The sequence below is a fragment of the Myotis davidii genome, unplaced genomic scaffold, assembly GCF_000327345.1.
Source record: "Myotis davidii unplaced genomic scaffold, ASM32734v1 scaffold299, whole genome shotgun sequence".
NCBI classification, from domain to species: domain Eukaryota; kingdom Metazoa; phylum Chordata; class Mammalia; order Chiroptera; family Vespertilionidae; genus Myotis; species Myotis davidii.
The window spans coordinates 1254074-1264920 of NW_006293088.1; the positions used below are offsets into that span (position 1 = coordinate 1254074).

The following is a 10847-nucleotide window of genomic DNA, read 5'->3' on the forward strand; positions in this document are numbered from 1 at the left end:
TTTCCCCACGGGTGTTTCTATGAATGTGGCTCTTGGCTTCGGCTTGGGAAAGGTGCCCTCGCAGTGTCTCCCACAGTGCCCTGTACCTCCCTCCCTAAGTCCTCACTGGCTTACAGAGCCCGCATCTGCGTGTCCATGAGGATCCATTCTTCCTGCATCCCGCCCCATCTAACAGAAGGGACAACTGAGACCCAGAGACTGTGACAGCCGCTGACCTGTGGGAAGCTCTGACTTCTCCCCCAGCTCCATTTGTTCCCATCCACGTGTCAGAGCCCCTCCAAGGTGCCCGGCCCGTGAGGGCCCAGCGGTGAGGGCAGCTCTGTCTTCATGAGGTCAGGGTCTCAGTGCTGGTAGAGGAGGGGGTCCAGAGAGGAAACCCCCAGGGGCAAGGACACACCGGTCACACCTGGAGGTCAAGGGTGGGAAAGGAGAGGGCCTGCTGCCAGCACAACAGGCATTTTAGCAGGTGGTGCCCGGACAGCCCCTCGGTGCATGTGCATGTGAGCGCGCACACCCCAGGCACACACATGCACACACACGCACACACACGCGCAGCTCCTCACTGGGATGCCGGGGCTGAGGCCCTACACTCACCCATGACGTTGAGGAAGATGTTGCCCGAAGCCAGGACCACCTTCTCCCTCGTGGCGCGGTCGTAGATGCCCACGTGGCACTCGTAGGGACCGTTGTCCGAGACGCGGACCTCAGGCAGCCTGGGGGAGGCAGAGCAGCAGGGTGAGGGCCTGTGATCCGGGGCTGAAAGGCGCCACCCCCAAGCCCCACTGTTCAGCCTTCGCTGAGCAAACCCTCCTGGATCAAGCGCATGCCTGCTGGGCTGAGAGGAGGAGCCACACTTATGGAACGCCAACTGTATGCGGCCTGTGCTCAGTGCTTCCGAGGGCAGGGGCGAGGCTGTGTTCAGCTGAATTAAATCTGTGCTCCTTTCGGCTTCATGGACTGGACGGCAGTGGTGCCCACCCGAGGGGGCCTGGGGATGACATGGTCCGGAGGCACCTGGCGTGTGGTACAGGCTCAGAACTGCGACCTAGCACATCCCTCCATGGCCGCCCTGTGTGTACGGATTGTCATTCCCATTTCATAAACGTGGACACTGAGGCTCTAAGAGGGACGGAGTGGCTAACACGAGCTAAGGTGGGAATCTGAACGCTGCCCTACTGTCACTTTATGCCCAGATCTGGGGATTTGAGAAGAAACGCAGTAAAATTCTTGTCTTCAAGGAGCCTGCCCCCATGGACGAGGAGGCAGGGCAGCCGATCATCGCTCCCAATCACGTGGGAAAGGGTGGGCCGATGGAGCACAGAGGGAGCAGCAGCTTCTGACCCAGGTCATCAGGAGGGCCTCTCGGAGGAGGTGACCCGTGGGGACAGGAGAAACCCATTCAAACCTTACTCCTCTAACAGTCCAGAGAGTAAATCTTTTAGGCTTTGTTGCTTTTATAGTCTCTGTCCATGTAGAGTAGAAGCAGCTACAGACAGGGCCTGGGCAAATCAGTGTGGCTGTGTTCCGATAAAACTTTATTTATTGCCATTGCCATTTGAATTTCAAATACTTTCTTGTGCCCTGAAACCTTCCATTTTTGCTATTTCCCATCATTGGGGAAAAAAAAGGAAAATACATTCTAGTTCACAGGCTGTTAAAAAACAACACCAGCTGGATTTGGCCCACAGGCTGTAGTTTGATGATTCTTGTTCTAGATCCTTCTTCGGGGTGTGCTAAGAATGGGTTGCTACGCGGTTCTCTCTCCCTGTGGAAAATGCCGACAGGGCGGCTCTCTCCTCACTCCTGCGTGGGAGACCCCTGTCTCTCTCTGAGCCTCCGTTCTCTCATCTAAAATATGGGGCTGATACTCCCCAGGACCTTAGTGAGGATTAAATTAGACGCAGTCCCGGCCAGACCTCTGTCGGAACAAAAGTGGCCTTGAGTGGAGAGGCACTGTCCCCTGCTGTCCCCTGCTGTCCCCTCATCCTGCAATGCCCCGAGCCTCCCCCCTGGAGTTAGAGGCCGCATCGCAGCTGCATCAGGAAATCTGTGTCCTCCAGCCAATTCCAACCTTATCTGGGTGCAGTCACGCAGCCAAAAGGGGGTCTATTCTGGCCCCAGCTTAGAAGTGGGGTCACGTGATTGGCTCTTAGCGGTTCTCATGCTGCAGCAGGAAAGTGGGGGGAGAAGCTCAAACTGACAAATGCCTAGTAAATGCTGAGCGCATTAAACTGGCCCAACGGTCCCTGCCACCCGGAGAAGGGAGGCTCCTCAGTCCAGTTCTTCGCTCCGACCCGTCGTGGACACATTTTCCACGGTTCCCGGCTAAGCCTCTCTCTCCCCCATCTGCTTCTGCTGAGCAATCTAACCTCAGATTTACTCCTTCCTCCTCTTATTTCTGCTGTACCCCCTGTTTTTGTCTTCCAGCTCCATTTCCTATGATTCACTACCCACCCGCCACTTCCCCCTCGCCACCCCACACCTGGGCCCCAGCCTGGATTTCCGTGGCTGCTGTCTCATTGAGGGGATCCAGCTCCCCTTCCTCCTACCGCCCAGCACACATTAGCATAAGCAAACACCTTCATTTACATAGAATATACAGAGGTTGACATCTGGTCCACCGACTGTCATGAAAGGCTTAAAGAACAGGGAGCTTTTCATCAGGGAAAGGGGGTGGGGATGCGGCTTCCCTTTCCCTCCCTCCCAGGGCTCTCAGGGAGCCCAGCGCCCTGGAAACAGCAGGGAGCTCTCTCTCCCCTCCGGGAAGTGTTTTCTTTGTTAGTAACTCCAGACTGAAAAAAAAAAGCCTCCCCAGGGGGCACTGCTGACAGTGACAGTCACCACAAGTGACATGTTTAGGTGACACTCATAGGTGTCAGGGATCGAGGCTACCTGCCTAAGCGACAGCGTGGGCGACAGGTGCGCAGGCGACACGCTCCGGTGCCTGCTCTGCAAAGAAACCGGCTCGGGGGAGCCGTGTGGCTTCCAGCCACCCGGATGACGTAAACAGAGGATAATGACATGGTTGACACGCAGGTGGGCATGTCCAGGTAGCCGCCGCATTGGTGATCTGTGCAGATGTGCTTATGTGCTGGCGACACAGGTGACATGTTTAGGCAATCGCTACGCTGATGACATGCTCAGGCGACAGTAACATAAGCAATCTGTCTGGGTGACACGTATGGGTGACGTGACGCAGATGGTGCAGAAGACAGCTCAGGGGACACCTGGGTGGGTGCTGTACGAGGAAGGCAGCATCTCACGCAGCTGCTCTCCCGCCTCAGATGTTCTCTCTCCTGGTTTCCCTGGCCCCACAAATGGTCCAAGTCTCACGGCCGGGCTCCATCCTTCATCCCCATTTCTCTCTCCCCAGGCACAGTCAGGGACTGCACCCCGGGGTTCAGCCTCTTAAACGGATCCTGCGCTATCCACTTGCCCCACCTGCACTGCACGCCGCTGCTCACCGGGACAGGGAGGAGGGCAGGTAACCAGCTTTCTGCCCCTGCCCATCTCCCTCCTGATCGGCTCTCCAGGCAGCACCCAGAGGGTCTCAAATGCCAATGGCATTCATGGTACTGCCTCACCCAACGCCCTTCGAAGGCTTCTCTCTGCTCCAGGATAAAGACCAGGGTCCAGATCTTGGCCAAGAAGGGCCGCACACGGTCTCCAGCCACACCTCAGCCCCCCCTTCGCCAGCTACAGGGGTGTTCTTTCCATCACTCCTGGGGGCCAAGTTCTTTTTCTAAAACGCACACTTTTTATTTCGGAGTTATTTTACAGAAAAACCGCACAGAAACTAGAGAGCGCCCCACACCCTCGCCAATTTCGCCCGCTGTTGGCACCTCACGCGCCCACAGTGCCATCGTCAGCGTAAGAGACCCACGTCGACATGTCGCTGCTAACTCACCTCCAGATTTTACCCGGATGCCACCAGCGTTTCCTTTTTCTGCCCCAGAATCCCGTCGGGGTCCCTCAGAGGTGACACTCACAGGTGACTTCAGCCGCGTTCCCTTCATGACTCAGCATGTTTTCTGGCAACATTCTCCTTTCCCGAGAAGATGGCATTTTCTTCCCCTGGCACAGCCTTCCAGTTACAGAGCAACGGTCAGTTCTCAGGGACCTCCTGGACTGGGAGGGCGGGCAGACTGCTGGCATCGATGGCCGGGATGGGTGGCCGCCCTTATCCCTGCTTCTTGCCATGTGCCCTTGCAGTTCCCCTGTCTAGGGGCGGAGTCTCTTTCCCCTGCTTGGCCCTGTGACTTGTCTCAAAAGAATCCCCACCCCCCACGTTCTCCCTTTCTCTGACCGGAGAACAAGCCTCTGAAGCAGTGGTTCTCAACCTTCCTCATGCCGCGACCCTTTAATACAGTTCCTCATGTTGTGGTGACCCCCAACCATAAACTTATTTTCCTTGCTACTTCATAATTGTAATTTTGCTACTGATACGAATTATAAGGTAAATATCTGATATGCAGCGTGCATTTAGGCGACCCCTGTGAAAGGGTCATTCGACCCCCAAAGGGGTCGCGACCCACAGGTTGAAAACCGCTGCTCTGAAGGAAGATGAGGGCACATGGAGAGAGGCCCCATTGGCCCAGCCCTTCCAGTCAAGGCTACGTTCAGGAATGCGCCTAGCCAACAACCCCTAGCCTCATGAGCAATAATACATGGTTGTTGCTTTAAACCAGTGGTCGACAAACCGCGGCTCGCGAGCCACATGCGGCTCTTTGGCCCCGTGAGTGTGGCTCTTCCATAAAATACCACGTGCGGGCGCGCATGTACAGTGCGAAGTTGACTTAAAACTTTAAAGTTGATTAAGTTAATTTTAGGGAACGTTGTGGAGTGAAAGAAGATGTAGTGTCGAGGATTGAGAAAGGTATGTTGAGATGGTTTGGACATATAGAGAGGATGAACGAAAGGAGATAGATGAAATAAGTAAACACGACGAGTGTGGATGGGAGAACTGGAAGGGGTCGACCTCAGCGAACGTACCTCAATCAGATTGAAGACGTTTTTAGCAAAGGCCAGCTTGGGAGTACCCTAATTAAGTTAATGACAATGTACCTACCTATATAGTTTAAGTTTAAAAAATTTGGCTCTCACAAGAAACTTCAATCGTTGCCCTGTTGATATTTGGCTCTGTTGACTAATGAGTTTGCCGACCACTGCTTTGAACCATCCAGGTTTGGGACCGCTTGTTATGCAGCAATAGCTAACTGATACAGCAGGTCTCCTCATAGCTCTCCTTAGTAGTATTTGTCTAAATGATAACTTAACCGGATATGTTGCGACTCTCAAATGCCCTCCCCTCCTGGCCACGCTCAGTAAGCTCCATGAAGGCAGGGTCTGCATCTGTCTGGTTTACCAGTGTATCTGGGACTTGCACAGAGCTCACCATCATGGTAGGTCCTCAATCAATATTTGTTACATGGATGGGTGATGGCTGTAGTGTAAGCATGGAGAACCCTGCCTCCCCCTGTGCAGAAGCCCGGGCCAGCCCCTCCCCAACCCAGGCAGAGTCTAGTTCTTATCTCCAAGCCACAGCTTTGATTTGGACCAATCCGCCTCAGTGCCTCATCTGAGCTGGTGCCTTCAGCGTTATCCTTCCAAAGTGGATTAAGCAGCCCAGAGACCCTTTTTCCGCAGACTTGAGTGGCATTGATCTGCATGCGGAATAGAGGGCCTTCGCAGATAGCAGGGCCCCGCGGGGGCTGGGGAGGAGGCCTGCTCTCACCAGCTATGGGCTACGGTCAATAAACTATTAATAACGGCAAAGGTTTCTGGCGAGATCAGTGTAATGCAAGTTAGTGGCTGGAGTTTACCAACACTGACAGCGGCTCTGAAGGGCGAGTGATTGTGATTTTGAAAAGCTGGGCTCAGAGATGGTGGGGGCCCCATTGGCTCTCTTCGTGGCCCCTGTGGCTCAGCTGAGGCCATGCAAGGGCTGGTCACGGGGGCTTCTGCCAGGCCTGGGGGCTGCCCACCCTCGGCACAGCATTTATGCCTCCTGGGTGCTGTGCCCCATGCTGAGCCTTGGTGGAGGTGGATGCATAGCTACTGAGGATGTGACTCCTGCCTCCATGCCTTTGCCCAGGCTGTTAACCTCTGCTTGGACCCCTTTTCCTTTCTGTCTACATGGCATGCCTCTAGCCATCTCTTCAAAGCCTATCTCTGATCCCACCCCATCAGACAGTTGAGAAGATTCTATGGAATGATTCAAGAACTTAGCTCAGAGCTAGCCCATGAGAGTCCAATAGGCTAGAATCACATAAGCGGTCTGCAAGCTCTACATTCAGATGCCACCTCTGCCAGGCAGGCTGCCCTGACTGCCCACCCCTGTGCAAACAGAGTTCCTCTCCACCTCCCCAGGGCTGCATCTCATTGCATCGTTAACCCATCTGTCTCTCCTCCAGGGAAGCATATGAGCCCCTTGTCTGTAAGCCTGGTCACCTGGTAGGTGCTCAGCCACCCACTGTGTGAATGACAGCAGTGGGAGCAGCCTAAGCCTGGTTAGGCTGTTAGGCACCCTGGGCCGTGGGTCCGACTAGCTGTGTGCGGTTGGATGGAGTCCTTTGGTTTCTCTGAGCTTTGGTTTCTCCATCTGATAAATGGGTATTACAATATGCGCCTTGTGAGGTAGGAGCTTTTGGGGGACTATTTATAATGGGAGGCTTTGTATAGTAAGCATGTTACCCTATCTCACTGGATCCTTGAAACCACCCTATTATATGACACGGTATATAAGTCATGCTCTAATAGGCATTCTGTAGTGATAATAATATTATTATGCTTATTGTATAGATGAGGAAACTGAGGCACCCAAAACAGAGGTAACATGACTGAAGTCACAGAGTGAGTAGGTGGAGGCCATGATTCAAAACCAAGCCTGGTAGAGGCCAGACCCACACACTGTCTTCGGAACCCCTCTCCCATGCTGCTCCTGCCACCCTCCTGCACCAGCCACCCTCCCGTACCAGCCACCTTCCTGTACCTGCCACCCTCTTGTACCAGCCACCCTCCTGTACCTGTCACCCTCCCGCACCAGCCACCCTCCTGTACCTGCCCCCTCTTGTACCTGCCACCCTCCTGCACCAGCCCCGCCCCTGTACCTGCCACCCTCCCGTACCTGCCACCCTCCTGCACCAGCCCCGCCCCTGTACCTGCCACCCTCCCGTACCTGCCACCCTCCTGCACCAGCCCCGCCCCTGTACCTGCCACCCTCCCGTACCTGCCACCCTCCTGCACCAGCCCCGCCCCTGTACCTGCCACCCTCCCGTACCTGCCACCCTCCTGCACCAGCCCCGCCCCTGTACCTGCCACCCTCCCGTACCTGCCACCCTCCTGCACCAGCCCCGCCCCTGTACCTGCCACCCTCCCGTACCTGCCACCCTCCTGCACCAGCCCCGCCCCTGTACCTGCCACCCTCCCGTACCTGCCACCCTCCTGCACCAGCCCCGCCCCTGTACCTGCCACCCTCCCGTACCTGCCACCCTCCTGCACCAGCCCCGCCCCTGTACCTGCCACCCTCCCGTACCTGCCACCCTCCTGCACCAGCCCCGCCCCTGTACCTGCCACCCTCCCGTACCTGCCACCCTCCTGCACCAGCCCCGCCCCTGTACCTGCCACCCTCCCGTACCTGCCACCCTCCTGCACCAGCCCCGCCCCTGTACCTGCCACCCTCCCGTACCTGCCACCCTCCTGCACCAGCCCCGCCCCTGTACCTGCCACCCTCCCGTACCTGCCACCCTCCTGCACCAGCCCCGCCCCTGTACCTGCCACCCTCCCGTACCTGCCACCCTCCTGCACCAGCCCCGCCCCTGTACCTGCCACCCTCCCGTACCTGCCACCCTCCTGCACCAGCCCCGCCCCTGTACCTGCCACCCTCCCGTACCTGCCACCCTCCTGCACCAGCCCCGCCCCTGTACCTGCCACCCTCCCGTACCTGCCACCCTCCTGCACCAGCCCCGCCCCTGTACCTGCCACCCTCCCGTACCTGCCACCCTCCTGCACCAGCCCCGCCCCTGTACCTGCCACCCTCCCGTACCTGCCACCCTCCTGCACCAGCCCCGCCCCTGTACCTGCCACCCTCCCGTACCTGCCACCCTCCTGCACCAGCCCCGCCCCTGTACCTGCCACCCTCCCGTACCTGCCACCCTCCTGCACCAGCCCCGCCCCTGTACCTGCCACCCTCCCGTACCTGCCACCCTCCTGTACCTGCCACTCTCCTGCACCAGCCATTCAGTTGAGCGCTCTGGTTCTGAGTTGGCCTCCACTGCTCTTGAGCACATTTCTATTCTGAGCCACACCACCCTCCAGGTAAGGAGAGCATCCGCTTCCTCCCACTGGGAGAAACAGGGCGGGCTTTTCTGTTCCTAAATTCCCTTCCTCTGCGTCCGTCCAGTAGGCCCCTTCGCTCTGATGCCTGGGGTTGGCTGAGCAAGTCGTGCTCACATTCTCCAGACCCACTCGACCTAACAGCCACGGGTGTGTTCCTCTCCCAGCTCTGTCTTCCACAGGAAGAGTCCTCACTTCTCGTGGGTCCCGGTGGAGGGCCTGGGCGCGGAGGGTGGGCTGGGAGGACACAGGGGGGACCTGTGAGTTACTGTTGGGGAGTCAAGGACCAGTCGGTGACTTTGCTGGGCACTGAAGCCTGACGTGAGGAACGTATGTAAACGCACCTCGAACAGCGCCTGGCGAGCTGCAGGCATTGTCCGTTTCCTCTCCCGACACTGTTAATGGATTAAAAATTTAAAACAAATGATTCAGTTCCACCTAGTATCAGGCGCTGTTTGGGGTGTTGAGTATACAGCAGGGAAGAAGACAGGGCAATACTTTTAAAAGCGAGAGGAAGCAGGCCGGACACTCATTCAGTGGCCTCAAATTCAAGGTCAGAGCAAACACCACTCTCATCCTGCCCGTCCTAGGGGCAGTGCCATGTGGCAGGTTGGTTTGTCCCTCACTATCCATCTCCCGGCATCCTTGCCTTTGAAAAAATGTGCTTATTGCTTTCTTGAGGTATAACTGACAAACAATAAACTGCATAAAGTTTCCACATCCGTGGAGTGTCGACGTATGTATACACCACTGAAGCCACTGCCACAGGCAAGATAATGAACATATCACCTCCCCAAAGTTTCCCTGTGTCCTTTTATAAACCCTCCCACCCCACCCCTGTAGATCACGTGTCCTAGGATTTCTATCAGTGAGTCATAGAATGGATACTCTGGTTTCATTCACTTATCGTCATCACTGGGAGATTCGTTCATGCGTTGCCATGATCGATAGCTGGGCCCTCTCGTGGCTGAGTAGCATCACGTGTGTGCACCCACCCACTTCTGTCTACCTGGCCAGTGTCCACGGAGGCTCGGGCTGCCCTCTGTGTGGGGGATGACAAATGGCAGTGCTCTGAGCCTATGGGCACAGTCTGTGTGGGGGGCACATGCTTTCACTCTTCTTGGTAAATACCGAAGAGTGGGAGGGTGGGCGTAGGTTTAACTTTATGAGACGCCGTCCAACTGTTGCTAAAGGGATTGTACGCGGGCAGCCTTTTATGAGTTTTTGTCTCTCACACACAGGGCTCAGGCCTCCCACCCACCCACTTCCTTCTCAGTCAAGTGCTGCCCCCCCCTTTTGCAGTGAGCTTTAACCCCAAATAACCAGTCCTGTTGGAACTGTGTGTGCAGTAGGGATAAGGAGGCTCGCAGGAGGGTGGGGGCTACGGGATTTCTCTAAGAGGGAGATTTTCAGCCTGTTTTATCTCATGGCACACATAAACCAATTACTAAAATTCTGCGGCACACCAAAAAACATATGCGTTTGTTGTTTTTTTTTGCCGACCTGACAAAAGAAATAGGTATAATTTTGACTCATTCACACCGATGGCGATTGCTGTGGCGGCTTTGTCATTTTTTAATTTGACAGTCTAAGAGAAACGAGGTCAGTGCCCCTGATAAACAGTCAGATACGGCACGTTTTAAACATTCTCGTGGCACGCCCCCTGAAAATCGCTGCCCTGAGAGAAGAGTGCGTGTGGCAGTTGAGGGCAGGGATTTAGACCCTCTCTCCTTCCAATCCTCTCTGGTCGGGGGACGGGGATTGTGGGACAAGTGATGTGTGGACATCGCCTTCCGTCCGCGTCCGCTCCACTGCCTCTGCTCTGTCTGAAGTTTCCACTGTTTGCATTTGCCACCTCTCCTTGCCAGGCTCTCTCCAGCCTGTCCCCTCCCCACCCTGCTGCCAGCGTGACCTTATCACAGTGAGTCTGGCCTGTCCTTTTCCAGCTTAGAACTTTCCCTTCCCCTGATGTCCATGCCCTGGAGAGGTAAGCCTAAACTCAGTGTGATTTCAAGACTTCCCAGATCTGGTCCTGACCCAAAAAGGGGCAAGGGAGAGAGGGAGGGAGAAGAGAGGCAGGGAAGGGAGAGGGAGGGAGGGAGAAAAGAAGGGAGGCAAAAGGGGTGGAGGAAGGGAAGGAGGGAGAGAGGGAGGGAAGAATAATCCACCCTCTTTAAAAGGCATTTTGTAATTCAAACATCTTCATTTATATACATAGTATCTCATTCTGGGCTAATGGAGGAGATTCAGGTAGCGATTGGTCCTTTGAGGCACTGCTTTAATGAAGAGACTGGAGAGCCTTTTCATTTGTATAACCATTGTTTGCATGGAAACGGAGCTTCTAAGGGGCCAGGAAATGGTTCATTCTTGCAAGTAGGTTAAACACACCCCCTGCAATCTTATTAGCCCAGTGCCTGCTCAGCTCCGCTCCCCCTCATCCCCGCTGGAAGGAAAGCTCTCCAGTGGGAAATAATGAAGTTTTACTGTTTGCCCTGCTTCCCTGATTGTCTGCA

At 55.7% G+C, this 10847-nt stretch overlaps 1 protein-coding gene across 1 annotated transcript in view; it reads right to left on the reverse strand.

Annotated features, from left to right (window-relative positions):
• IGSF21 (immunoglobin superfamily member 21) overlaps positions 1 to 10847 on the reverse strand; it is a 119733-nt gene that overhangs the window by 28995 nt on the left and 79891 nt on the right. The window contains exon 4 of the mRNA XM_006766771.2: positions 595 to 713. Within this exon, the coding sequence (XP_006766834.1) occupies positions 595 to 713 (119 nt within the window). The remainder of the gene's footprint in view (positions 1 to 594; positions 714 to 10847) is intronic.